Genomic DNA, 28,000 nt, shown 5'->3' with positions numbered 1-28,000 from the left:
AGTGAAAGGAACGAAGAGTGAAGAACTTTATTTGGGAACATGACTGGCATGGACCTAGCTGAGGAAAAACCCAGGAAGGAGTGAAAACACAGCTAACACGGAGACTGTCACGAAGACGGAGCTTGGATTGCCATTTTGAGAAGAGCTCCGAATGGTTCACAACGCCGCTTCTCGCCGCAGCGTCCAGTCCAGGCCCAGGTCTGCGCGTGGGGCGCGAGGGGAGGGGTCCCTCGGGGTAGCACCTTATTCTCGGGGTCTGAAGGGACGGGAGGCAGCGGGTCATTCTCTGAGGCGGTCGCGAGTCCTCGGCGGCCCTGCTCCCCCCCCCACTGGCTGTGGAGAAGCCCCCCGGGAGGGGTTCTGGGTTGTTGGGGGGGCGGCAGAGGGGCTGACTGGTCCAGGTCCGGGTTTCCACGCCCGGCAGAGCCCACCTCCCCAGCGCCGTGGGCTTCGGTCCTCCACGTCAGCAACTGAAGGGAGCGTTCTGCAGGGTCAGCGCGGCCAAGCGAGGGGAAGGGGGAACGCGGGCGGCGCAGCCCACCTCCAGAAAGGAGCATGGAGGCTGCGGGGGGACTCCCTCCCGGAGGCGAACGGGGTAGGGGCGCGGGGCGGCGCTGGTCCGCAGAGCGGGCCACGCGCTCAGGAGCGACGGGGTGGGATCGCGTGGAGGCGAGTCAAGTGTTTCGTTTTAAAGCGCTCGATGGCTGGGGGGGGCCGGGGCGCATTTTCACCGTGTTCATCTGGGGGAGGCCGGGAGGGGCGGGCGCGCCAGGCTAGCCCAGCGCCACCTTCCTGGAGACCGTCTGGTAGAAGACGCCGCGCAGCAGGGCCGCGTAGCTGGGCACGCGGAAGAGGTGCCGCTCGCCGAAGGCCACGTCGTACTCGGCCGCCTTGCCCGTGACCAGGACGCGCACGTGGGGCTCGTTCACCTGGCGGCCGACCACCACCACGAAGAGCTCGAGGCCGGCGCGCTGTGCCTCCTGCACGGCCTTCTCGATGGCCGCGGGCGTGGCGCCCTGCGAGTTGCCGTCGGAGAAGAGCAGCACCCGCTTCTTGGCCGCGCCCGACGAGGCCTCGCTGTAGAAGCGGGTCACGAAGCGCAGCGCGTCGTTGACGTCGGTGGCGTCGTTGAGGAAGTCCAGCGCGTCGATGGAGCCCGCGGCCACCGTGTAGTTCTGCAGGAACTGCAGCGCCGCGCGCTCGGGCCGCTGCTGCCCGGTGCCGCTGTACTGTGCCACCGCGACGCGCACGGCGTGCGCCGGGTCGGCCCTGGCCGCCGTCAGGAAGCGCTCGGCCAGCCGCTTGGCGAAGCGCTTGGTGATGTCGAAGTTGTGGCTGCCCACGCTGGCCGAGCCGTCCAGCAGGATGGTGATGTCGGCCGGGGCCGTGAAGGTGACTGCGGGAGGGGCGTGCTGTGGGGACCGCCGGCCTGCCCCCCCCCCGAGCCCGGCAGCCCCCCGCTGTACTCACTCGGGCAGGTGTAGTCTGGGCACTTCTTATCTGGAAGACAAAGGCCAGGCTGGTGAGCCGCGCGGGCACCTTGGGGCAGCGCCACCCCGGGGCTCCCGCCCACCGTAGCGTCGCCCCGCTTGGGGACAGACCGGGCGGCGAGGCTGGGGCAGAGGCGTGGCCCCGGAGAACGGGAGACCCAGGCCCAGGAAAGGCAGCGGTCCACGGGCTCAGCCAACGACGGATGCCCGCGCTCGGCCCCCACCCCCTTGGCCTGTTGGGCAGGGTGGGCCTGAGCCCCCAGCCCCCTGCCCGCTGCGCCGACCGGCTGGACACGCGCGTTCTGGGGAGAGGCCTCCGCGTGAGCCGGGGGCTCAGGGCAGCCACCTGGGGGGAGTCGACGAGCCCCCGCAGCCCGGGGCACCGCCGCCCCAGGCAGGGTCTGTGGGGGGGGGTCTGCGGGGGGGGGGCTGGACAGCCCCCCAGGCAGGGTCTGCGGCCGGCCCACCTATGCAGATCTGCGCCGTGACGTTCTTGAGGAAGGCGTCCTCCAGCAGCTCGGCGTAGCTCTCCTTCACCAGCGAGATGCCCGGCCGGCCTCGCGGCGACAGGCCTTGGCAGGAGATGACGTTGAGCTGGTCGGAGCCCGCGGCCGCGCCGAACACGTCCTTGATGCCCAGGGAGAAGACCTGCGGGGCGGGCGTGCTCGGCACCGGGCGCGCTGGGGCGGGGGCCCTCTCCACCCGGGGGCCTGGGGCGCGGCCGGGGGCCCACCTGGACGTCGGCGCCGCAGAGCACGTTGAGCGGGGGTGGCGTCGCGCTGCGTGTCCGAGCGCCCGTCGGTGATGACCAGCGCCACGCGGCTGTTGGTGGTGGGCGGCAGCAGCCGGTCGCGCGTGTACTGCAGGGCCTCGCCCGTGAACGTGCCCCCCGCCATCCAGCGCAGCTTCTTGACCGCCCTGCGCGAGAGGGGGTCACGCCGGGCGGGGGCGGGGGCGGGGGCGGGGACGGAGGGCGGGGCGGAGCCGGGGCCGGGGGGAGGGGCCTGGGGGCGGGGCCTGGGGGCGGAGCCGGGGCCGGGCTGGGGGTCCCTGGGCGGTGTCGGGGGGATCGGGGCGGGGCCTGGGGGCGGGGACGGAGGGCGGAGCCGGGGCCGGGCTGGGGGTCCCTGGGCGGTGTCGGGGGGATCGGGGCGGGGCCTGGGGGCGGGGACGGAGGGCGGGGCGGAGCCGGGGCCGGGCTGGGGGGTCCCTGGGCGGTGTCGGGGGGATCGGGGCGGGGCCTGGGGGCGGGGCCTGGGGGCGGAGCCGGGCCGGGCTGGGGGTCCGGGGAGCCCCGGGGGGCGGCGCGGGGCGGGGCCGGCGCGCTCACTCCTTGAACGCCTGCGCGCTCCCGACGCCGGGGTCGCGCAGGTCCACGTGCTCCTGCATCTGGTTGTGGCTGTACTGCACCACGCCCGCGTGCGACTGTCCCGGCTCGAACTGCATTCGGGAGCCGAGGCCGCGTCAGGGCCCCGCGCCCCCTCCCCTCCCCTCCCGGCGTCGGGGTGCGGGTTTGCGGGGCGCCCACCAGGCTGTGCTCCGCAGCCGCCACCCCGAGGAACGGCCCTGCCCGCTCGCGGGTCGCCCGGAGCCCGCTTCGGGTCCCGGCCTGTGCAGGCCTGAGGGGCAAAGGCCTGAGCCGGGGCGGGAGCCCGCCGGGAGGGGAGGGGGCTGCTGGGGCGGAAGCACCCCTGGGGGCGCGGCCCCCTTCCCGAGGCTGCTCCCGGGCCGGCCCTGCGCCTGGGGGGGTCCTCTGAGCCGCCCAGGGTCTCGGAGGGCGGGACCCGCGCCTGCGGCCTTGGCGTCTCCCTCACCTTGACCAGCTCGTCCTTGGCCAGCCTGTCGATGACCTTGACGATGAAGTCCTTGGCGATCTCGAAGTTCTGCAGGCCGATGCTCTCGGAGCTGTCCAGCACGAAGAGGACGTCGATGGGGCCGCACTTGCACTCTGCAGGGTCAGCGGGTCAGGCCAGGGCTCCGCAGGGCCCCTCCGCCCACCCCCACCACGCGGTCAGGCCCTGCTGGCCCAGCCTGGGAGGGGCCCCCAGCCTCCAGCCCCTGTTGCTGCTCATTTGCCCGGAGGGCAGCCGGGCCCCCCAGGTGGCCCTGCACAGGTGCGGGCTGGAGGGAGGCCGCACATGATGGACACGGGGCTGACTTCCACCCCCGCAGCGGCCACTCCTCTTACAAGACAATAACACATGAGAAGTTTTCTAGTGAGTTAAAAGGGGAAACTCACCACAGCAAGCTGGAAAAAGAGAAAAAAGAGAAAATTAAGCTGCCGGCAAGACCCTGTTGGTTACAGCCGGGAAGACGCAAGCCCTCCTGGCCGGCTTCCCCTGGACTCCGACCCTGGGCAGCCCTGGGCGGGCAGCATGGCTACTGAGGCGGGGGCTGGGCGGGGGGAGCAGCACAGCTCCAGCCGTCACCCCGCGGGGACGTGCTCGGCCGTGGATTAGCACAGCTGGCCCCGCTGGAGAAGAGCCCCCGGCCTCCCGTCCCCCGCGCCCGGCCCCGCCCTCCGCGCAGACCACGGGGTCTGCAGGGACCTGGTGAGCGGCGGTGGCAGGTGGCGCGGCTGGGGGACGCTCTTTCTAGGGAGATACTCACAGCACATCTTCATGATGATGTCCAAAATCTCACATTCCTGGGAGGCAAAAGGCAGCACTGAGCGCCCCCCCTCCCGCCTCGGCCCCCCAGGCCCCGGGCGCAGCAGGCTGGCTGTGGGCAGCGGAGGTCCCTTCCCAGGTGCACCGGCTCTGTGAGACCCTCACTCCCACCAAATGTGGCCACCAGCACGTGGCGGGCACAGCCCTCTGTGCCATCGTGTCCCACCAAGACTGCCCTGTGCCCCTGTGCCCAGCACGCACTCCCCCGGACACTGTGTTCCCATGGTGAGGACAGGGAGGGGTCCCAAGAGACCCCAGAGGCACATGCAGGTGACGAGGGGCTTGCACAGGGGGCTCCGGCCGGGCGGGTTGGCCTGACGTGGGCCCGGTCAGAGCAGTAGCCCCCGCCCCGGGAGCAGCCTGCTAGTCCACTTACGTCAGGTCCTGGCGGCCCCGTGTGTCCTGGGGGTCCCTGTTAGAGAACAGACGAGAACAGGCTCTGAGGGCCCCTCGTGGCCCCTACGTCTGAGGGGCGCCTTCTCCCCCACGCCTCAGGGCCACCGCACGTCCACGAAGGCGCCCCTCACTCCTGGCCGCCTGTCCCACCCCCCAACATCCCCTCCCACCAGGAGTTCCCTGTGCAGGGAGGCTGCCACATGCTGCCACACAGGCTCCCTGTGCAGGGACACTGCCACACGCTGCCACATGCCACACAGGCTCCCTGTGCAGGGACGCTGCCACATGATGTCACACACTGTCATGCACTGCCACATACTGCCACAATGGCTCTTTGTGCAGGGACGCTGCCACATGCTGCCACACGCTGCCACACAGGCTCCCTGTGCAGGGAGGCTGCCACATGCTGCCACGCACTGTCATGTGCTACCACGCACTGCCACAATGGCTCCCTGTGCAGGGACGCTGCCACGTGCTGCCACGTGCTACCACGCCGGCTGGGTACTGGGGGTGGAGCAGGGCACACTCAGCACCCGCTACAACACCTGGTCTCTGACTGCCAGACCCAGGCCTGTCCTGGTAGAAACGATGCCCCCACCCACTCATGCCCACGCAGCCATGCCTGTGTAACGCCCCCACCCGGCCACGTGCCGTGTCCACCCAACAACCCGCCGCACCCTGGGCCCCGCGGGCCGGGCCTCAGCTCCCCTGCTGCTACCCCTTACGGAGATTCCAGAGACCCCAGATGCTGCCCTCCCTGCTGGGCGCGCTCTGCACCCCATCCCCTGCATCGGAGCCCAGGGCGCCCCCCGCCCCGGGCGGGCGGCTGACGTACCTGGGGGCCCTCGGGGCCCTGGTAGCCCTTGGCTCCTCTGACGCCTCGTGGTGGTACATCGACGTTCTGCAGGAGAACAGCGTCGTGTCCATAGACGCGTGGACTGGCCTCGGGGGCCGTGGGCAGCCGTGGGCAGCCGTGTGCAGCTTGCCACGCTCCAACATGGGACCCACGGGCCGTCCGCAGAGGGCCCACCGCCCCAAGCCAGCCCACGGCCTCTCCTGGCTGGCCACAGGCCCGGCCTGCGGGGCATCAGCCCCTGCGTCCAGGGCAGGGCAGGGGTCAGGGCAAGGGCCAGGCCCGGGGCCCCCAGGCCACACTCACGTCCTCTCCAGGCTCCCCAGCGTCGCCCTCATCCCCCTTGAGGCCGGGGTAGCCTTTTGTGCCCTGTAGGTAAGAGGGACCCTTGCATTAGGAGGGCAGGATGAAGTGGACGTGGGTGGACGCATTGGGTGTGTGTGATTGCGTGGGCGCGGGGGCGGGGCACGGTGAGGCAGGCTGTTGGGGGGACGAGGCGCGCGGCTGGGTCTGGGCATGAGTGGGTGGGGGCGTTAGGTGGGGGTGGCTGGGTGAGCGTGACTGGATGGGCACAGCTGGGTGGGTGCACCCGGCAGGCATGAGTGGGTGCCTTGAGCAGGGTGCAGTGAGGTGGGCACGGTGGCCCCGTGGAGCAGGCACATGGGGCATGATGGGCGGGTCACCCGGGGACGTGGGCTGATGCCATGACCTTTGGGGTGGGCAGAGGCTAGTGCCCGCGCACCTGAGCTGGGTGCCCGGCTGGCACCTGTCCCCACCGATAAAAGGCCTGGACATGGGAGGGCCGGGCTCGTGCCTCCTGCGAGGCCCCATGTGACAGGAAGCCCAGGACCGGCGTGTGGCCCCAGAGCCACAAGGCCAGCGACCCTGCCACCCTGCCCTGGACCTTGCCGGGGGAAAACCAGCAGGAATGACCAGGGGCTCTGCTCGGCAGGAGGCGGCCAGACGTGAGGGCAAAGAGACCCTGGACGGGAGGGTGGGGGCTTGGAGAGCCCTCAGCGCGCTCCCGGCTCCTGCCTGGGTGGGAGGCCACGTCACCGTCAGGCTGCACGTGACTCAGCCACGCAGCACCTGCCGTCGTCAGCTCGGTGGCCGGGGTCTCCACACGGGTGTGTCCTGCTATGTGGCACGTGTGCACGGGCGTGTGTGCACGAGTGACTGTGATGTGTGCATGTGAGCAAGGGTGTGTGCGTGTGGCGTGCGCACAAGCATACACGCCTGCATGTGCGTTATGGGCACGTCTGTGCGTGTAACACGGGCACACACGTGCGCCTGCGTGTGCACAGCGCACCCCCCGTGGTGGGGCGGAGGGCGTGGCGTGTACTCACGTTTATCCCGGGCGGGCCCCTGCTGCCTGGATAGCCCTGCAGGTGGAAGCAAGGTCAGGGGGCTCTGGGCGGGGACCCCAGTGCCGAGGGAAGCCCACGCGACGAGTTCAGAGCTCGGGCCCCTGCAGCCCGCCCCCCACAAGGCCCAGCGGGGTGCGGGGCTGTGGCACTTACGGGGAAGCCGGGGAAGCCCTCGGTGCCATTTCCAGGGGGGCCGTCTTCACCCTAGGAGAGAGGCCAGAGGCACCTGCGGCACAGGCGGCATGGCCGGGCCCCCACCCCTCAGGCGGCCGTGCCCGGAGCCCCTCCCACGGGTCCCAGGCCCAGGGCCCTTGGCGAGGCTCCGGCGTGGAGGAGCCCAGGGGAGCTGCTGGCGGGTAAGTGCCCGTGGGGACGGCACAGGGACGTCCGCGCCCAGTCCCCGCGGCCGCGCCATCACCAGACCCTCGGCCAATCCCCTCCCAGAGCAGGCGGCCCTCCCTGGCTCCCAGGCCAGGGTCCTGGCCCTGAGGAGCCCCGTCCCACCCCCCGCCTTGGCTCTGGCCTCTGTCCTTCCACCTGTGGCCCCTGAACCCGGCTCGGGCGGGGCCCCCTACACCGGTGGGCAGCGGGCTCCAGGGGTGGCAGAGGGCAGTCGGTGCTGGACTCCTGGGCCCTGCCAGCCGGGGGTCCCGCAGGACTCCCTCCTCGGGCCTGGCGTCCACCAGGGGCCTGAGCCGGCCCCTGCTGCCCAGCAGACGCTGTGCCCGGGGAGGCAGAGGTGGCCGGCTCAGCCGCAGCTGCGTGGGGCGCTCGATCGCCGCCCTCCCCGCCCGCACCCGCCCTTCAGCCGCGCCCGGCCTCCGGGGCAGGGCCTCCTGTGTCCAGGACAGGCCCACAGGGCCGCGGTCACTCACCCTTGCGCCCATCAGCCCGGGGTCACCGGGGGGGCCTGCAGGTCCAGGGGCGCCTCCGGGACCCTAAGGAGAGAGGAGATGGGCTCTGGGAAAGCGAGACGGGCATCCAGGCGAAGCTAGCGGGCGTCGGGGCGCAGGGCCCCTCTTAGGAGAGTGAAAGGGGAGTGCATGAAATTACACGTTTACCCGTGGCCACGCGGCAAGATTTAGAAGCCATACCCGGGGGCTCCTGCAGCCGCAGCCAAACAGGCCTTGGACGACGGGGGGTGGGGGGGCATGGGTGGGGCCGTGTAGGGTGGGGCAGTGGGCGGGCTGTGTGGGCAGGGGAGTGGGCGGAGCCACGGGTGGGGCTGTGGGCAGGAGCAGGGAAGTAGGCGGGGCTGTGGGCGGGGCTGTGTGGGTAGGGGCGGGTGGTGGGCGGAGCCGTGGGCGAGGCCATGGGGTGGGGCCGTGGCCTGAGCCACGAAGGTCCTGGAGGTGCCTGGAGGTGGCACTGACCCGGCAGGCCCAGCAATTCCGCCCCAGGGAATGGCTCCCAAGGACGAGGTGGGCAGAGGAGGGCAGCGGCTCCCTGAGCTCGTCTGTGGTTTGGGGAGTTCAGGGCACCGAGGGGACAGAAGGGCACACCCAGGTGGCATCCAGAGAGCGTGGGGGATCCTGGGCAGGAAGGCCTGGGGCGGGGAGGGACTTGGAGCCAGACGCGTGAGGCGTGTCATAAGGAGAAAAGCAGGCTGGGAAATAAACAAGCCCAAGTGCTCCTGTCTGTCATCTCTGGGAGGGAGAATTTCAGGAGATTCTGATTTTCCTTTTAGAAATGAGCTGTGTTTTCCAGGTTGTCTAAACCTGCCGAACATTTTACTATAAAATGAAGGAAAACAGGTGCCGGTGTCCCTGGAACGGGCGGCTTCTCCGGGGGTGAGGAGGGGCAGAGTGGGGCAGAGGCGGCCTCGGAGGGTGGGCCCGGGGACCCCAGGGGGGTACTTACCTCGGACCCCGGGGGGCCCTCATCGCCTCGGTACCCTTTGGGGCCCACGGGGCCAGGCTCACCCTGCAATGACACGGCCCGTTAGACCCAGGCCCGATCCCCTCCGGCCCATGTGAGTGGAGGGCCCGGGACCGCGCGGCGGCGTGCCCGTCTGTCCACAGGGAGGTCAGTCGCATGCGGCGCCAGCACGCCCTGGCCCTGCCCAGCTGGTCTCATCCAGGACCTGGGCTCATGCCTGCGGACCCCCGTGGCCTCAGTGGGCGCTGGCTGCCAACCGTGGACGTCCCTCTGGGGGGCCGCGGGTGCCAGTGGCTCCTGGACGCCTTGGCCCCCAGGACTCGGCCAGCCCTGTGGGAGGCGCAGACTTTCCTGGGGGGGGTCCAGGGCAGCAGCCCCCATGCGCACGAGGCGCCCCCAGCCCTGGTGGGGCGGGCACCGGCCTCCCTTCCTCGCCCTCTTTGGCGGTTTCTCTCCTCTTCTACAGCACGTTTTAATCACTGTGGAAGTGGGACCTGACCCCAAGCAGGGGCCCGAGAACGCCGGCAGCCGGCCCAGCCCCTGGCCGCACTCCTGCCGGCCTCGTGCTGGACACGACCATCTCCGCGGCACGTGCACGGCACGGCGCCTGCGGCAGCCCAAGCCAGACGCCAGCCAGGGCCTGAGAGCGCCACGCGGGCGTGAGAGGCACGTGGTCCACGCCCCGTTCCTCCTGGGGCGCAGGGTCCCCCCAGGCTTGGCCGAGAGAGCCCCGGCTGTTGGGGCGCAGGGAGCAGGGCCCAGGGCGACGGGCCTGCACCCCGGGCAGTCCCCCGAGCCCCGCGGCCCTGCAGCTTTGCCCTGCCCAGAGCCTCGGGGGAGGCAGCCCGGAGCGGGAGGTTGAGGTCACGGACAGACAGACGCACCTGCCCGGCCGTCCTGGCCCCAGCCACTCGGGTGGTTATCTTTAATTTGGCCGCATGAAAGGGGGATTCTCGGCGGCCGACTTGGCCCAGTGGTTAGGGCGTCCGTCTACCACATGAGAGGTCCCCAGTTCAAACCCTGGGCCTCCTTAACCCGTGCAGAGCCAGTCCATGCGCAGTGCTGATGTGCACAAGGAGTGCCGTGCCACGCGGGGGTGTCCCTGCGTAGGGAAGCCCCATGCGCAAGGATTGCGCCCTGTAAGGAGAGCCGCCCAGTGCGAAGGAAAGTGCAGCCTGCCCAGGAATGGTGCCGCACACAGGGAGAGCTGATACAAGACGACGCAACAAAAAGAGACACAGATTCCTGTGCCCCTGACAACAACAGAAGCGGACAAAGAAACAAGACGCAGCTAATAGACACAGAGGGGTGGGGGGAAGAGGAGAGAAATAAATAAAATAAATAAATCTTAAAAAGGAAAAAAAAAAAAGAAAGAGGGATTCTCTCCGCGTACGGAATTAAAGCGTGACTTGGACGTGGCAGCCTCCTAACCCCGTCTTGCTGGTGCATGCCCTCGATCGGTCCCACCTCGTTCATGGTGAAAGGTCACTTGGACCTTAAAACGAGACCCTTCCAGGAGCACAGAGACGCCGGGTGTGACTGCCAGTGGCCTTGGCGGCCCAGGGGACACGGGGGACGCCTGATGCCGCAGTAATTGCCGTCGACAGAACCAGCACGAGACAGACATGAAGAGCATGCAGCCGCGAGTCCAGACAGAGCCGCGGGTGAGGCGTTTAGAACGTGATGCGGGTGCAGTTTACCCAGACGGGAAGACGGCGCACGCGAAAATACGCCGTGACCGCCAGCTCGCGGCTCAGTGGACGTCGGCTAACCCCTCAACACGAATTCCAAACGAATCCAAGTCAGAGGCATAAAAACAGGTGTTGGTTCAGCCTTGTAAATGAGCAGGACATTCTAAACAAAACGTGCCACGGACCCACGTTTCCTACCCTTTGTGTTTCCATGCACCCCTTTGCCCATCAGGTAAAAACCGCAGACCCCTTACCGAGTCCACACCACATTGTGCATTATTTAATAGATACATCACACCCACATCCACACGTCCCCACAAGAACAATGTTTTTTGGAATTCCAATTCAAGCTCATGGACCCCTTGCTAAGAACCCCTGCATTAGACCAAGTCAAAGGGCAGAGAGCAAAATTTTTTTTAAAAATCCTACAATGTGGAAAAGAGCCTCAAGATGCCTGTGGCATCCAATGGAAAGAGAGCAGCTGCCTGGGCCGGAGGCCTGAGGGGACACAGACCCACCCAGAGGCACACAAGCCAAGACAGGACCTGGCTCCCACCTGAGCAGCCACACACACCTGCAGAGTCTGCCAACACCTGGAGCTGGTGGGCTGTGCGATGCAGGCACTGCCCCACACTCTTGAAGGAGTGTGTGTTGGGGCTACTTTTTTGGAAAGAATTATTTAAAAAATAGCAACACACCCCAACTAATTTGATCAAGAAATTTATCTTCTGGTTTAGTCTTGGAAGTATTTCAAGATAGACAGATAAGTAGATGATAGACAGGTACATGGAGAGAGACGATAGATGGGTAGATGAGAATCTTAGATGGTTAGACGAGTGACGAGTGGAGGGCAGACGGCTGTACCTATGGGTAGGTGACTCATAGGTGATGGGGGGTGGACAGGCATAGCAAAGATGGGTGGGTGGATGGGATGACAGGCCAACGGACAGACTTGCTCTGCAGTCGTTCTCTGTGAAGCAGAGCCGAGGCCCGTGAGACAGAAGAGCGTGAGCTGGGCCCGGGGTGGGCCGGGTGCCGTGACATCGCAGCTGGCTTCCTTTTGTGTGGACAAGCAGGGACACAGCCGCTCCCTCACAAAGCAGTGGGCCAGGGGGACTCACAAGAGACTGAACACTGGGCCCACGGTGCGGAGAGGGGCGGGGAAGGAAGCTTCTTTCCCTCTGAGTCTTTCTCCCAAAGGCGTTACTAATTCCTTACAACTTCCTGACTGTAGTTCCTTTACTTGGAACAAACAAAACCAGGAGGGACAACTCTCCTCACAGAAGGCTTTTGTCTCCTTGCCCAAAGCCCGTCTAAGCCTGTTTGACTTGGAACCCTTCCCCCTCCACTGCCGCCCCCATCAGACAGGCGGCCCCCGGCCACAGCGGCCCGAGCCACCGCCCCGCACATGTGGCCACCAGTCCCTGGGAGAACACCGCATCGTCAGACAGATGCTTTCAACCGTTTCTTACTTGAAGTTATGTGCAAGGAAAGTTTTCCACTGAGCAATTTCCTGTCTCAAAATGGATCCACACTGATCTCATAAGCAGACCCCAGCGCCTGATTCACCCACTCCTGGGCTGGGTGCAAGAATTCACAAAAACTCTCTGCCCTATTGTGGCTGTTGCTTTTTTCTTACTTTAAAATTCTTTTTTTCAAAAATGCCAATTTCTAATTTCTCTCCATTAGAAAATCCACCAAAAGCCATGAAGCCAGGGCCAAGCCTCTGAGAAACTGTCAGCCTCACTCCCCACAAACTCCCTTGGCAGCTCCCTGCGCCACCCACCCCCAGCCTGTGCCTGCAGCTCCCTGCCCCCCACCCCCAGCCTCCAGCCTCTGTGTCTGCAGCTCCCTGCCCCCCACCCCCAGCCTCCAGCTTGTGTCTGCAGCTCCCTGCCCCCCCAGCCTCCAGCCTCTGTGCCTGCAGCTCCCTGCCCCCCCAAGCCTGTGTCTGCAGCTCCCTGCCCCCCACCCCCAGCCTCCAGCCTCTGTGCCTGCAGCTCCCTGCCCCCCCAAGCCTGTGTCTGCAGCTCCCTGCGCCGCCCACCCCCAGCCTGTGCCTGCAGCTCCCTGCCCCCCACCCCCAGCCTCCAGCCTCTGTGTCTGCAGCTCCCTGCCCACCCCCAGCCTCCAGCCTGTGTCTGCAGCTCCCTGCCCTCCCCAGCCTGTGTCCGCAGCTCCCTGCCCCCCACCCCTAGCCTCCAGCCTCTGTGTCTGCAGCTCCCTGCCCCCCAGCCCCAGCCTCCAGCCTCTGTGTCTGCAGCTCCCTGCCCCCCAGCCTCCAGCCTGTGTCTGCAGCTCCCTGCCCTCCCCAGCCTGTGTCCGCAGCTCCCTGCCCCCCACCCCCAGCCTCCAGCCTCTGTGTCTGCAGCTCCCTGCCCACCCCCAGCCTCCAGCTTGTGTCTGCAGCTCCCTGCCCACCCCCAGCCTCCAGCTTGTGTCTGCAGCTCCCTGCCCACCCCCAGCCTCCAGCTTGTGTCTGCAGCTCCCTGCCCCCCCAGCCTCCAGCCTCTGTGCCTGCAGCTCCCTGCCCCCCCAAGCCTGTGTCTGCAGCTCCCTGCCCCCCACCCCCAGCCTCCAGCCTGTGTCTGCAGCTCTCTGCCCCCCAGCCTCCAGCCTCTGTGCCTGCAGCTCCCTGCCCCCCCAAGCCTGTGTCTGCAGCTCCCTGCCCCACACCCCCAGCCTCCAGCCTCTGTGTCTGCAGCTCCCTGCCCACCCCCAGCCTCCAGCCTCTGTGTCTGCAGCTCTCTGTCCCCCAGCCTCCAGCCTCTGTGTCTGCAGCTCCCTGCCCCCCCAGCCTCCAGCCTCTGTGCCTGCAGCCCCCTGCCCCCCCAGCCTGTGTCTGCAGCTCCCTGCCCCCCACCCCCAGCCTCCAGCCTCTGTATCTGCAGCTCCTTGCCCACCCCCAGCCTCCAGCCTGTGTCTGCAGCTCTCTGCGCCACCCCCCCAGCCTCCAGCCTCTGTGTCTGCAGCTCCCTGCCCACCCCCAGCCTCCAGCCTGTGTCTGCAGCTCCCTGCCCACCCCCAGCCTCCAGCCTCTGTGTCTGCAGCTCCCTGCCCACCCCCAGCCTCCAGCCTCTGTGTCTGCAGCTCCCTGCCCACCCCCAGCCTCCAGCCTGTGTCTGCAGCTCTCTGCCCCCCAGCCTCCAGCCTCTACGCCTGCAGCTCCTGCCCTGCTGAGATCCTGGCTCCGCTCACCGTTGTGCTCTGAACTGTCCACCTTGCACCTGGCAGGCTGCTCTCTCCACTTACCTTGTGCCCCCGGGAACCCCAGGCCAGCGCAAAGGCCACCTTCTCACCATCTGCCCTGGCCCCCCCCACACTGTGTCCTCTCCCCAGCCAAGCCACCCACCTCAGCTGAGCAGGGAAGCGCAGCTGAAGGACCATGGCTCGTGGCCTGAGGGGTTTACCAGATGCACCGGTCAAGCAAGTGCCCGGGGAGGACACACACGCCGGGGCCTGGGCTGCGGTGGACGCTTAGTGTGCAGGCCAAGGAAGAAGGGGTGGGTGGGCAGCTGTGGTCAGAGCACCACCATGACAAGGAGCATGGCCGAGGAGGCAGTGTCCCAGGAGGCCACTCGGGCCGCGTTCTGGACATGGGGAGGGCCACTCTACCTGGCACAGCAGCTGGGGCACCAGTGGGCGGGTCCTCAGTCACTGCTCTTGCCCACCCTGGGCTCAGCACACCCGTCCCCTTCCCCAAGCCTTCCTCATCTCGCCACCCATGTGGACGGTCATCTCATCACCCATGTGGGCGGTCAGCGCTGTGAAGGACCCAGGAGCCAAGTCCCCCTCGGGCAGCCAAAGTGACACCAGCCCCGTGCTCGGGAGACTCCGGTCTGAGGCAGCACTGGCCTCGGCCCTTCGCCCAGCTCCCCTCATGGGGCTGCGCAGTGAGGCCAGGTGGGCACAGCCCAAGCAGTGACCGCCCGAGGACGGCCTGTGGGGCGGTGGGCAGGACAGGTACCAAAGTCCGTCTTCCCTCAGCACGGAAGAGACACATGGGGTCCCGATTTCAGGGACCCCAAGCCCGAGACGGGGGACGAGGCGGGGCATGTGGTTAGAGGGGCGCCGTGGTCAGGGCGGGCACTGCGGGTAGAGGGGCACCAGGGTTAGAGGGGGCCCAGTGGTTAGAGGGGCGCCGTGGTCAGGGCGGGCACTGCGGGTAGAGTGGGCACCAGGGTCAGAGGGGGCCCAGTGGTTAGAGGGGCGCCGTGGTCAGGGCAGGCACTGCGGTTAGAGGGGCGCCGTGGTTAGAGGGGCACCGTGGTCAGGAGGGAACACTGGCCAGGTGGGCACTGGGCAAGGGGCGGGCACGTGGCCGGGGCGGGCACTGGGCAAAGGGCGGGCACGTGGCCGGGGTGGGCACTGGGCAAAGGGCAGGCACATAGTCAGGGCGGGCACTGCAGTTAGAGGGGCGCCGTGGTGAAAGGGGCGCCGTGGTCAGGAGGGGACACTGGCCAGGTGGGCACTGGGCAAAGGGCGGGCACGTGGTCAGGGCAGGCACTGCGGTTAGAGGGGCGCCGTGGTTAGAGGGGCACCGTGGCCAGGAGGGGACACTGGCCAGGTGGGCACTGGGCAAGGGGCGGGCACGTGGCCGGGGTGGGCACTGGGCAAAGGGCGGGCACGTGGTCAGGGCGGGCACTGCGGTTAGAGGGGCGCCGTGGTCAGGAGGGGACACTGGCCAGGCAGGTACTGGGCAAAGGGCGGGCACGTGGCCGGGGTGGGCACTGGCCGCTATCTCCTTGCAGAGCCTCAGCACCCGCGGCCTCCCGGCACGAGCGGCAGGAGCACTGCGCAGGCCGGCTCAGCCGTCACCCTCCCTGGGGCAGGGCCTCCCGTGCGCTGGGAGGGTCATCTGAGGCTGACGGGCAGAGCCGAGTGGCTGCCTGGCCTCCCGGGGCCTGGGTGGCTGGCGGGGCGGGCTCTGGCCTCGGGCCCCGCTCGGCAGGTCCCGGCACCTCGGGGCACAGCTGAGGCTCCAGGGGCCCTAAGCTGGGGCAGCCGCAGCCTGCCCGGGGGGGTCTCCCAGAGGGTGAGCCCCGTCTGCTCCCCACAGCTGGCAGCCCCTGCCCTCGCGGGGGAGCGGGTGGGAGGGGGCTGAGGGGCCATGCCCTGGGCCCACCCACAGGAGCCGCAGCCAGCACGACGCCCACGTCCCAGCCAGGACGCCTCCCGGGTGGATGCGCAGGGAGCTGACGTTACACGCGCGTTCACGTATCGCACCGCCCACCCCTAGATGGCAAGCTCCTCGAGGGCAGGGGCTGACGGGCACGTGGACGGGAATGACCAGGGGCTGACCCAGGGTGGACAGGTGGACACGGATGCAGCTGACCGCGGGGTGGACAGATGGACATGGATATGGCTAACCCCAGGGGTGAGGGGCAGGTGGACAGATGGACACGGCCGCGGCTGACCCCAGGGTGGGCATAGACCCAGGTGCTGCTCAGCGCCTTGGCAGGCTCTGCCTCCCCCCCCAGCAGGCTCTGCCTGCCCCCAGCAGGCTCTTACTGGGTCCCCCCCCAGCAGGCTCTTACCGGCTCCCCCCCCCAGCAGGCTCTGCCCCCCCCAGCAGGCTCTGCCCCCCCCCAGCAGGCTCTTACCGGGTCCCCCCCCAGCAGGCTCTTACCGGCTCCCCCCCCAGCAGGCTTTTACTGGCTCCCCCCCCAGCAGGCTCTGCTCCCCCCCAGCAGGCTCTTACCGGGTCTCCGGGGACGCCGATGGGGCCTTCTCTGCCCTGGTCACCCTGGGGTCCAGCTTCGCCCTGGAGAGACGAGCCTGTGAGTGCGGCCTCGGGCGGCAGGCGAGGGGTGCCGGCCCCTCCCGGCCACTCTGGTCACCCCAGAAGGGACGGCTCCCGGCTCAGGCGTGGGATGGGTGGGGGGAGGACAAAACCCCCTCCTCCCCCTCAGGGGCTGCCCGGCGCCCCCGCAGGCTGTGGGTTCTTGGGGTCTGGGGGTTGGGGAGGGGTCAGAACCCCACCCTGAGGCCTTAGCCGGGCGAGCTGACTCCCCGGGGGCTGCCGATGGAGGGGGTCCGAGGAGGGGCGTGTCCGGCCCAGAGGTCGGCAACGGGAGGGGGGCGCCCTGCCCTCGGCGGGGACGTGCGGGCACAGCCGTCCCGGTGACTCAGCCGCGGGCAAGGAGGGCCCCTTCCCCACTCGCAGCCTGCGGCCGGGGCCTCCCATCTGGCCGCAGCCCGCGGCCTGGTGAGTCATGGGCGGGGGGACCGGGGTTTCGTGGCCCCCACAGGCTGGTCTCCCACCGGGTTTGACTCAACACGCCCCCTCTCAAAACTAACAAAGGAAAGCTATTCCAGAGAAGGAAAACGTTTACAGAGTCGGGAGGAACTGCAAATATTTAGAAAAGCCTAAATGCGTGGGGTGAGGGGACGCGCTGAGTAAATCGCGCCCTTTCCGCTGTGGGCGAAACCGTGTGGCAAGTTACTGCGGCCCAGCGGCTGGCGCGCGTGCAGGACGGGAAACGGAGAGCACGGGCTCACAGAGGCTGCTGCGGAGCCGGCCAACGCGCGCAGAGCCACAGGCCACGAAGAGGCACGCGGGGCAGCTGGGCCCTCCCCCGACTCCCCGCTCAGTGGCAGGGCGCCATCCCCCCTCGCCCCGGCCCAGGCCGCCTCCCGGCCTCCACCACCGGCCCCTCGAGGCGAGCGGGCCGGCAAGCCACTCGTGTGCCCCGGACCCCGTGCTGGCGCCTCCGAGCGCTGCGGGTCGGACGCTGAGCCCGTGTTGGAGAGGCCGTGTGGCCCCCGTCGCCGAGGGGCCCGGCCAGAGCCGCCCGCGCTCCCCAAGCCCCGACTCACCGGGTCGCCTCTTGGGCCCCGTGCCCCGGGGGTCCCCCGCGGTCCTCTTTCTCCAGGGCCGCCCTGCGCGGAGGAGAGAAGCGCGCAGGTGACGCGCCAGGCGCCCCTCGGGGCTGCGCACGCAGTTCCGGCTGCCCCAGAGACCCCAGGCCCGAGCGTGCCCACGGCAACCCCAAACAGCCGCTCGTGCCGCTGGACACAGCGCCGGCAACGCGGCGAGCGCTGGAGGGCCGGGACGCAGCCCAGGGCGGGGGTCCCAGGCCCTCGGGGGCTGCCCACAGCAGCTCCATGGTCGGCCCGAGACCCACCTGGTGATGCCGGCAGAGCGCGCCCAGCCCTCGGCCCCACTCACCTTCTCTCCGGGGGTCCCGTCCGGTCCCGCCACGCCCTGGGGGTCAGTGAACAGAACCAGCGTGAGTTTGCAAGGTGACCCCGCGCAGCTTGGGGGGCAGGGCGGGGGGTGCCGAGGCCACAGCACTTACCTCGTCTCCCACTTCTCCCTTCTCGCCAGGGGGGCCGGGCTCTCCGGGCTCACCCTACGGGAGGCCAGGAACGGTCAGGGGGCGCCGCCGGCCAGGGCCGTGGCACGGCCTCCTGCCAGGACGCTCCGTCCACCTGGGAGGGCGGTGGCCAGGCCGCGGCCGAGGCAGGGGTGGGGTGGGGGTGGGGGGCGTCCGCGTTCTTACCTCGTCGCCAGGGGGCCCCGTGCTGCCCTGCCGCCCGGGCTCCCCGTCGGCTCCAGGCTGGCCCTGGAAGACACCAAGGTCGAGGGGCTGCAGGCCTGGGCGGGGGCGGCTGTGGGCAGAGCCACGTCCAGGGCCCTCGAGAGGGCCTGCGCCCCAGCCCCAGGGCTGCGCCTGCCCGCGTCTCCGCAGGGGCCTGCAGGCTCACCCCGGGCGCGGCCTCAGGCTCGTCTGCGCCAGGCGAACGCAGGGCGTAGCCTGGTGGGGGTCAGCCGATGCGGACCCAGCGCCTGCGGCCCCTGCCCCAAAGGCGAGACTCGGGAGCCGTTTTGCTCGATTCTGGAAAACCTGCGCCAAACGCGCTTGGGACTGACCCGACCCGACTCTCCTTCATCTGTCCTAACACTTTCTGTCGTGAAATGGATAAAACCCCAGCAACCGAGAGCTCCGCGTCGGTCAGGCTGTTTCAGGAAGTCCTGGGGCTTGAACCCGGGACCTTGAGCGGGGGAAGCAGGTGCTCAACCAGCGAGGGCACCCGCGCCCCAGGTCAGGCTCCTAGAAGCCCCGTCCACTCACGCTTAGGCTTCCACACGGTGACGATGGGGAGCTCGTGCTCTCCTTGGCCCGCGGCGCGAGGCGCAGAGAAAACTGCTGGGCGCCAGCGACGCCGTGGGAGCCCCGGCCTGGAGGCCGGCCCCTCCTTGCGGGTGTCCCGGCCTCAGCTTCGCTGGTCGCCTCCTCCCAGCGTCCCCCGCTTGGCCCCAGGGAAGCCCCCGTCCACCTCCCGCTGCCTGGAGGCTCAGCGCAGCCCTGGGCCGCGCCTGCCCCGCGGCTGCGGGTGGGAATCTGCGCCCAGAACTCCTGCCGGCCGGTCTCTGCGTGGCGGCCCTGCCCCCCGCCCCGGGCGCAGGCACCCACCTTCTCTCCCTTCCGTCCAAAGGCGCCGGGATCGCCCTTCGGGCCGGGAAGGCCGGGGAAGCCCTGGAAAAAAGACGGCCCCACGCACCGTGACGACGGGCAGGAGGCGGCTGCGGCGCCCGCACACGCGCTCGTCAGGCACATGCGTGTGAGCCGGGGCTGGAGCGGGGCCCTCGGCAGCCACGGGCGCCGCCGCCACGGAAGCAGCCTCAGCCGGTTGCGGCTCTGAAGCCCTGCAGACCCCCAGAGAGCAGGCACTCACGTCGAATCCAGGAGAGCCCTTGCAGCCTGGCAGCCCGGGGTACCCCGTGTCCCCCTGGAAGAAGGAAATGGCACAGCCGTCAGGGGGGCTTGTCCAGGCGCCCCAGGAAAGGCCTCCCCGGCCAGATGCTTTGTGCTTAGGTGGTGGCTTGGGGTCCACTGGGACCAGGGGCTTGGCAGGAAGCAGTCTCAGAAAACGTCTCCTGCCCTCCGCGCCTCCGCAGAGTGCTGCACCCAAGAACGCCCAGCTCTGCTCGGGGCACCCTGTGGCCTTGCACCTGCCCCCACCCTGAACCCTTTAACGGGGGCTGGTTTCCGCTCCGCCTGCAGCCCTCACGCTCGCCAGCCCGGCGGGACTCACCTTCATCCCGTCGACGCCATCGATGCCTCGCTTGCCCTTCTCGCCCTGCGCGGAGACGGGAGGAGGGTGGGACCCAGGCCGGCGCCCGGGCAGGCAGCCCCCCCCCAGGCCCACCGCCCTAGGCAGGCAGCCCCCCAGGCCTACCGCCCCAGGCAGGCAGCCTCCCCCCAGGCCCGCCGCCCCAGGCCCCCCCCCAGGCCCCCCCCACCTACTCACCTTGTAGCCCTTGGGTCCGCGGGAGCCCTGCATGGGGGAGGGGAGCGTGAGGGGGGCCACCACACCCCACACCCGGCCCCCCAGTCTTGCCCGGCAAGGACCACGTGGGCCGCCCCACGAGAGCCACGTGTTTAGGGCCCCCAAGCCAGGGGGTGTGCCGTCCACTGTGGAGGACGTGGGCCAGGGACACGGACGGGAGTGGGGCTGTGACCCCAGAGCGGTGACCCCGGAGCGGTGACCCCGGAGTGGCGCGTGGGCTGCGGCGTGAGCGCCCGCGAGCGGCCCTCGGCGCAGCTGCGTCAGGGCGGCCGTTCCGTAGATGGGCTCAGGGGGCCCGGGTGGCCCCGTCCAGCGATGCAGGACCAATGGTCCCTGGTGCGGGGTCCCTCAGGTGGGGCCGCCTGTGCCCAGCCGTGTGCCCTCCACAGGGCCGCGCTCAGACGGAGGGACGGAGGGACGGAGGGGAACGTCCTGCCGCGGCGTCCACTCACCTTCTCCCCACGACCCCCTTTTTCTCCCTAAACCCGGAACAAGGAGAGGGCACTGTGGTGAGGGGCGGCCAGGCCGCGGGGGGCAGGATCTGTGGGTGGGGGGCTCTGAGGGCCGGAGGATCTGAGGGCTGGGGGCTCTGCAGGCGGGTCCTGCGGGGGGGTCTCTGCGGGGGTCTCTGCGGGGGGGCTCTGAGGGTGGGAGGATCTGCCGGGGGGTCTCTGGGGGGTCTTTGCAGGGGGTTCCTGGGGGGTCTCTGGGGGGCTCTGGGGAGCTCTGGGGGGCTCTGCGGGTGGGAGGATCTATAGGAGGGTCTCTGGGGGGGCTCTGCAGAGGGTTCCTGGGGGGGCTCTGTGGGGTCTCTGGGGAGTCTCGGGGGGCTCTGAGGGGCTCTACGGGCGGGAGGGTCTGTGGACAGGGGCTCTGTGGGGGGGGTCTTACCTTCATTCCCTGGTAGCCGACAGGGCCGAGGTCCCCAGGCTTTCCCTGCAGCACGAGGAGACGCGTTAGCCTGGGGGGGCGACCCCACACCTGCCCCGCCCTCCAGGCCGCGTCACCGGGAGCCCGACCGCGGACACCGGGCGCTCCGCGCCAGGCAACTGCCCCTCGGGCCGCGGAGCCCGGCCACGCCTTCCAAGGCCCCCTTCCAAGGCGCAAGCTCCGGGGGCCGAGGGGCCACGCGGCAGAGGCCAGGACCCCCTCCCCGGGGAGGGCCTTGGCCGACAGGGTGGGCAGAGCAGAGCCCACCCAGAAAAGCCCCGCTCGGGGCTGAGGGTGGGGCCGCGCCCCAAAGTGGCGACGATGGGGAGGGGGCGTGGCATCCTCCTAATCTGTAAAGACCCCTCCCACCCCTGCACCCCATTGGAGTCTCCGGGTGGAGCTTGGGGGCAGCAGCAGGGCTGGGGGCTTCCAGGCACCCCCAGGGGCCGGGGGCTGTCAGCGGGGAGATGGGCTGTGCTCGTGCCCTGTGATCTGCCTGTGGAGAGAGCCCAGCCCCCCGAGCGCAGGCAGGGCCCCCCTGCAGGGTCGGGCTGGGGGGGCGGGGGGGCGGGGGGGCTGCAGGGACATCCCCCGGCCAGGCCAAGCCCTGCGGGGGGTCGCGTCTGGCCAGGGCAGACCCCAGCCACGGATCTGGAAGTTTCCGCAGCCGGGGTCACCGAGCCCCGGCTCCTCTCCCTGCGTGGCGCGCGGCACTCACGGGGTCTCCGGCGTCCCCCTTCTCTCCTGGGAGGCCCGGCTTCCCCCGCTCGCCCTGAAACACACAGGTGCAGGGGTCAGGGGAGCGGCCGGGGCCGCGCTGGGCGCTCTGCTCCAGGCCCAGGTGCCCGTCGCCTGCACCTGCCCTGCGCTGTGGCCCGGGTCCCCGTCTCCCGCGGCCTCGGCCGCCCCGCCCACCGCGCTCCCCTCCCCCGCCTCCCAAAGTGACCGCCGGCCACTCCCTGCCCCCGCCCAGAAGGCTGCGCCCACGCGCAGGGGGCACAGCGGGCGGCCCACGGGGGCCGCCAATCCCAGTGGTCCCAGGGCCCCTGGGCTGGGGGCTGTGGGGCGGGGCTCCCTCCCCCCTCAGGCCCCCACAAACAGGGCTGCGCTCACCTCGTAGCCGGGGTCACCTCGGGGTCCGGGAGGTCCTCTGGCGGGCTGCAAGGAGGGGACGCGGTCAGCCCGAGGCCTCGCGTCCACCCCCCCCCGCCCCCCCGGGCAGCCGCCCACTCACCTGGCACTCGAAGGAGCAGCACTGGGGGTGGGGAACAGGAGCAACAGGTCAGAAGCGAGGCCCGGCCAGGGCCCCGTGGGGACAGCGGGCGCCGGGGCCACCCCTGCCGGCGGGGAGGGCCACGGGGAGGGGGCTCTTACCACTTGCTCCACGTTGTTCTTCTGAAAAGTGAAACAGAAAAATTGGATTAATTTTTATTTGCAGCCTCTGAATTTTCCAGCATCCAGCCCAAAGGAGGAGGGCACGGAGGGCAGAGTGCTGAGGGCGGAGGGGGCTGGAGGGGGTCAGGGGGCGAGGGGGTGGAGGGGGGCAGAGTGGGCGAGGGGGGCAGGCGAGGGGGGCAGAGAGGGCCGGAGGGGGGCAGGGCGTGAGGGGGGTGGAGGGGGCAGGGGGCGGAGGGGGGCAGCAGGCGAGGGGGCCAGAGGGGGGCAGGGGGTGAGGGGGCAGGGGGTGAGAGGGGTGGAGGGGGTCAGCGGGCGAGGGGCAGGGGGTGAGGGGGCAGAGGGGGCCGCAGATGTGGAGGGGGCAGAGTGGGCGGAGGGTAGAGGGGCTGGGGGGGGGTGGGCGCCTCACGATCATGTCGATGATGGTGTCGATGGTCTGGCTGATGACCGCCTCCGCGTCGCGGCTCTGGCCCCAGTCTGCGGCCGTGAAGTTGCGCCGGTACGTGTGGTCGGTGGCGATGATGCTTAGTCGGGGCTCCTGGAGTCAGCAGGGCCAAAAGATCGGGTGCTGATGGGGCAACCACCCGGCAGACCCGTGCCTGCGAAGCCCCCTGCCTGGGGAGGACCCCTGCCTGGGGAGCCCCCCTGCCTGGGGAGCCCACCTGCCTGGGGAGCCCCCTGCCTGGGGAGCCCCTGTGCCTGGGAAGGACTCACCTGCCTGGGGAGCCCACCTGCCCTGCCATCCTGGGGGTCTCCCCAAGCCCCCTGAGCCCGTGGCCTCCCTGAGCCTGGTCACTCTGAGGCCGGGCTGCACCCAGGGAGGCCGGCTGAGGGTCCCGGGCAGCTGGGAAGTGACCCTCCGCATGTGTCCTGGCAGGCGCAGGGAGGGCGCCTGCGGCCGGGCGGGGTCCCCGCCGTGGGCGCTCCCGTGGCCGCCCAGCCCCCCCGGCCCGCGAGCCGCGGCGCCTACCAGGTGGTCGGGCGTGATGGCCACGGAGAAGACCTTGACGCCCAGGTGCCTCGCCTCGTTGACGGCGTCCTCCAGGCCCCCGCACGGCTCCTTGTAGCCCTCCAGCGGGTGCCCGTCGGTCACCACAATCAGGTACTTGTTCTCCTTCAGGTGGGAGCCCCTGCGGGCAGAGCCGGCGTCAGCCCCCGCCCCGCAGCGCCTCGCCCCGCCGTCCCCCACGACCGGCGTCATCAGAGGAAAGGACTTTAAAACGGAAAAAGCGTCCGTGGGGTCGCAGTTCTCCAGACGGCTGTTTGGAGCATGCACACGCCCGGGACGGCGAGGGGTGCCCAGCGCGCAAGGGGCAGCACGGCGGTGGGTGGGCTGGACAGCCGGCGCGGCCGATCGTCTCCACGGATCGTTTAAACTGGGCTTTGGGGCGCCGTCCTTTTGTGGGAGATGGATGTGGAGAGCGTGGCGGGCTCCTGCACAGGGGCCTCGAGCGTAGCCTCCTCCAGGCTGGCGGCCCCGCAAGGAGGGCCTTAGAGCATGGCAGGCGCGAGGCTGGCCATGGCGGCCGCGCGCTCTTCAGGAGGACCCGCCCCCTCTGCGGGCTCCGCCGAAAACGGACGGTCCCGGTCTCATGCCGAGTGCACAGACCACCAGCCGTGTCCACCCGGCAGCCAGGACAGAGACGCGGCCGCAGAGGGAGCCTGTCCCTGGACGGACATGGCCGAGCGTCTCAGAGCAGGCGGTGGCCGGGGTGGGCAGACAGGTGGGCCACACCCCTCGGCCACCGCAGCCTGGCCGGGCGCAGTGGGGTGGACACTGGGTGTCCGCCTGGTGTGGCCGCGGCCTGGCCGGGCGCAGGGGGGTGGACACTGGGTGTCCGCCTGGTGTGGCCGCAGCCTGGCCGGGTACAGCAGAGTGGACACCAGGTGTCCGCCTGGTGTGGCCGCGGAGACTGATGTCACTTGACGTGTCCAGCATTGGAGTGGCTGGGGGCACGTCCCTGCGGGGCCTCAGCCCCTACGAGGCGGCCCCTCCCCAGCCCCTGCGGGCACCCAGGCGGCTGGGAGGGAGCACCGCCACTCCAAGGGCCCCTCAGCCGGGAGATGCGCTTGGGCACGGGTGTGGCACCCGCTGTGCTTCCGACGAGACGGGCTCGACTGCACCTGCCGGGGTGGGGCCCAGGCTGCGCCGGGGACCAGCCTCTCCTCCCCCTCCCTGAGGGGTCCCTGGGCCCCTGGCCTGTGTCCACGGCCTGCCCCCGCCTCCCTCCCAAATCTGGCTGCAGAGCCCCGAGCGCCCTTCACCCAGCAGGGGGGTCCGGAGTCTCTTCCCAGCTGGAAAGATGCTGGAAGGGACGTCCTCCTGCCCGCCCAGGCCAGGTGCGCCCGGGGCAGCCCCCATGGCCAGCGGGCGGGCGTCGGTACGAGGACGGGCCCTCCCCACTCGGCCACCCGGCGTCGACCCCGCCCTGAGGCTTCCTGGCTCCGGGACCCTGGCCACGGGGAGGGGCGGGGCTGTGGCTGGACCGAAGCCCCCCGCGCTGACCCCAACCACCCTCCCGACAGCCTCAGCAGAAATCGGTCAGCCTGTCTGTCTCGCTCTCCATCTCTCTGTGTCTCTCCGTCTCTCCATCTCTCTCCATCTCTCTCTCTCCATCTCTCCATCTCTCCATCCCTCTATCTCTCCATCTCTCCATCTCTCCCTGTCTCTCCATCTCTCTCTGGCTCTCTCTGTCTCTCTCCATCTCTCTATATCTGTCTCTCCATCTCTCTCTCCATCTCTGTCTCTGTCTCTCTCCATCTCTCTGTCTCTTTGTCTCTCCATCTCTCCTCTCTGTATCTATCTCTCCATCTCTTTCTCTCCATCTCTCCATCTCTCCATTTCTGTCTCTCCATCTCTCCCAGTCTTTCTGTATCTTTGTCTTTCCATCTCTCCATCTCTCTGTCTCTCTCCATCCCTCCATCTCTCTCTCTCCCTCTCTCCATCTCTGTCTCTCTTCATCTCTCTGTATCTATCTCTCCATCTCTTTCTCCATCTCTCCATCTCTGTCTCTCCATCTCTCCCAGTCTCTCTGTATCTTTCTGTCTATCCATCTCTCCATTTCTCCATCCCTCTATCTATCCATCTCTCCATCTCTCCCTGCCTCCCCGTCTCTCTCTGACTCTCTCTCTCTCTCCCCATCTCTCTGTATCCATCTCTCCGTCTCTCCGTCTCCCCATCCATCCCCGTCTCCCTGTCTCTCTCTGGCCGTCTCTGGCCTCGGGGTCTCTGGCCCCGCCCGCCCTCGCGCTCACCCGATGAGCAGCTCCTCCAGGCCGCGCTTGATGGCGCAGTCGGTGAAGGTGCCCTTGCCGAAGTACTTGACGGCGTCCACGCTGGCCTTGAGCTCGTCGCGGCCGCTGGGCATGCGCGTGAGCCCGCGGATGATCTCCACCTCGTCGCTGTAGTGCAGCGCGCCCGCGTTCCACACCAGGTTGCGGTCACAGCGGTAGTACCTGCGGCGGGAGTGGCGGTGAGGGGTCCCCGGGGGGGGGAGGAGGGAGGGGGAGGGGGCGTGGTGAGGGTCCCCAGGGAGGGGGTCAAGGTCCCCAGGGAGGACGGGTGGCCAGCCCCTCCTCGGGGGTCCACCAGCCCAGGAGCTGAGCTCACGGCCGTCCCCGGGGGGCCGTGGGGGCGGGGCCAGGCAGGCCCTGTGTGGACATGGGGGGGGGGCTCGGGCCCTGCGGAGCCGCTAGAAGAGGTGACAGGAAGCCAGCCCCCTGCCCTGCACAGCTGGCCATGCCCCGGGGCTGCCCTGCCGCGACCACACCTGCCCAGGGCACGTCGGGCAGTTCCCACCCTGACCCTTAAGCCCTGGCGTGGGGCAGCCCTCGGCCTGGAGGGGCCGTTCGGCCTCTGCGGGGCCCGTGTCCCTCCTGCGTCCCTCCTGCGGCAGGGGCTGAGGGCTGCACAGCAGTGCAGGTGAGGGACGCGCCAGGTGAGGGACGTGCCGGCCCTGGCCTGTGCCCCTCCTCTGATGGCCCAGGGACCCCCCGTTTCCCCCCCCGCTTCCCCCGCCTGCTCCCCCCCAGCCTCCCCCCCCGCCTACCCCCCCCCCCCGCCTCCCTCCCCACCTGGCCACACCTCCCACCCCTGCCTGCCCCCCCCACCTCCCCCCCCCCCCGCCTGGCCACGCCTCCCACCCCCGCCTGCACGGATTTGCAGGACGAGCAATGAGTGAGCCATGTCCATGACTGGGGCTGAGCCGGGCCCTGCGTTCCCGCGTGGGCAGCGCCGGCAGGACGCCGTCCCCCAGGCCCCTCCAGCCTCTCCTGGCCCTGCCCGGCCTCCTCTCCTCCCAGCGTCCACCCCCAGGCCCCTCCAGGGCCCCTCCTGATCCCCCACTTCCTCCCCCTCCAGCACCCCTCCAGGCCCCCCGAGCCCCCGGCCCCCCAGACATCGGGCCCCCAGCCCCGGCGGGCGCCAGCGCCCTTGAACGAGGGGCGTCCTCCCCGACCACGGGGTGCGGCCGCACGCGAGCAGGCAGCAGAGGCCTGGGTGCGTTTGGGGGCGTGAGCCCAGTGCCGGCACCGACATGAGGGCGGGGCGGGCGGGGCGGCAGGTGGCCCTCACCTGTCCCTCAGGTTGTCCACAAAGCGTTTGGTGAAGGCCTTGACCTTGTCCACCAGCGCGCCGTAGGGCTTCAGCCTCAGGGCCACGCTCTCGGACGTGTCCAGCACGAAGAACAGGTCCACGGGGCAGTCTGGGCGAGGGCGGTCGGGGCGTCAGCCATGCCCGGGCCGGGCCACCCACAGGCGCGCTCAGCCGGCCCCCGCCCGCGACGGGCAAACCCGAGGGCCCCGCGTGCGTGTCTGCGGAATCGCACCGGCGCGACTCGGGCGGCCTCCCCGGCCGAGCCCCCCGCGGCCCGGCCCCCAGCCCCGGGGGCCATTTGCCCACCAAGGTCTCAAATCCAGACTAGCAGGGGCCCCCGCCCGAGGAGGTGCGTCCCGAACAGGCCAGACGCGCCGACTGCGCGGAGGACAGCCGCTCAGCGGCGGCGACCGTCGGGGAGGCCCGTCCACAGCAGCGGGAAACGCGACCATGCGAGGCCTCCCGCCCGCCCCATCTCCGGCCCAAGGTCCCCGTGGCGCGGAGGGCCCAGGGGACGCCCTTCCAGGGACAGAGCGGGAGCGCCGGGCGCCCCGGGGAGCTCCCCGCGGGAAGGGCAGGCCCGCGTCCCCGCGCCCCGCGCTGAGCACGGCGTCTGCGGGCGAGCACCCACCTTGGAAGGCCGTGGCCCTGGCCGCGGGGACGTCCTGGGCGGCCGCGCAGCAGGCCTGCAGCAGCAGGGGCAGCAGAGCGCGGGGCAGCCTCATGGTGCGGCCGCCGGCGCCGACGACGAGAGCGTGCGGGCGGCGGGCGAGCGCTGGAGGAGAGGCGAGAGGTGGCTTCTGCTCCCGCCGCGGCTTTAGGCGGGACAGGGAGGCGGCGGCGGGAGGGGCCGGCAGGCGGGTGGAGCCTGCGCGAAAGTCACGGGACCCCTGCCCGGCCCTTCCCGTCCAGCGCCTCCCAGGAGGGCCGGCATCTGAGCCGAGCTAGCGGGGCCGGACCCTCTGCTCAGTGGGCGGACACCGCGGTTTAAGCCACCAAAGAGCAGGCTGGCCCTAGACGCGCTCCGGCAACTTCGAGTTTTCCAGCACAGACTTCTGCTGTGGAACTGTCGGCGATCACCCCCGGCCGCCCTCTACCATGATGTCGCGTTTAAATGCCTCAAATACGTCGAGTTCTCATGCAAATATTAATTCACAGTCTAGTCAAATACCTACTGTGACGGTCAGGCTCATGTGTCAGGTCCGCCAGGTAACTGCCCAGTTGTTGGTCAAGCAAGCACTGGGCTAACTGTACTACAAGGGCATTTATGGACTTTAGTCACCATTGACTGTACTGCAGTGGTAAATCCTAGAGAGCTGGTTACAATTACAGCAACCGGGGAGATTGCCATCAGCAGTGAGTGACGCTTAACCTAATCACTTGCATGTCTTTAAAGGGAAAGTGATTCCAGCATTGAGAGAGAACTTCCCAGCTCGT

General features: G+C 69.5%; 1 protein-coding gene across 1 annotated transcript; it reads right to left on the bottom strand.

Moving 5' to 3' along the window:
* Window positions 1–2: 2 nt before the first annotated feature.
* Window positions 3–27,399, bottom strand: COL6A1 (collagen type VI alpha 1 chain). Its single transcript, XM_058296373.2, is given in 36 exon segments — window positions 3–1,396; window positions 1,471–1,500; window positions 1,958–2,138; window positions 2,224–2,256; window positions 2,258–2,408; window positions 2,821–2,930; window positions 3,305–3,438; window positions 3,730–3,738; window positions 4,101–4,137; window positions 4,536–4,571; window positions 5,391–5,456; window positions 5,715–5,777; window positions 6,755–6,790; window positions 6,929–6,979; window positions 7,651–7,713; window positions 8,636–8,698; window positions 16,046–16,108; window positions 17,164–17,226; window positions 17,516–17,551; window positions 17,646–17,699; window positions 17,850–17,912; window positions 18,765–18,827; window positions 19,027–19,080; window positions 19,387–19,431; window positions 19,603–19,629; window positions 20,094–20,120; window positions 20,533–20,577; window positions 21,290–21,343; window positions 21,685–21,729; window positions 21,806–21,826; window positions 21,946–21,966; window positions 22,379–22,507; window positions 22,940–23,099; window positions 25,225–25,425; window positions 26,543–26,672; window positions 27,195–27,399. Coding segments are annotated over 36 exon segments (3,081 nt in total). The 5' UTR covers window positions 27,289–27,399; the 3' UTR covers window positions 3–773.
* Window positions 27,400–28,000: the final 601 nt, after the last annotated feature.

This window comes from Dasypus novemcinctus, chromosome 4 (genome assembly GCF_030445035.2).
Source record: "Dasypus novemcinctus isolate mDasNov1 chromosome 4, mDasNov1.1.hap2, whole genome shotgun sequence".
NCBI lineage: Eukaryota > Metazoa > Chordata > Mammalia > Cingulata > Dasypodidae > Dasypus > Dasypus novemcinctus.
This window is presented reverse-complemented; position numbering and strand designations above follow the sequence as displayed.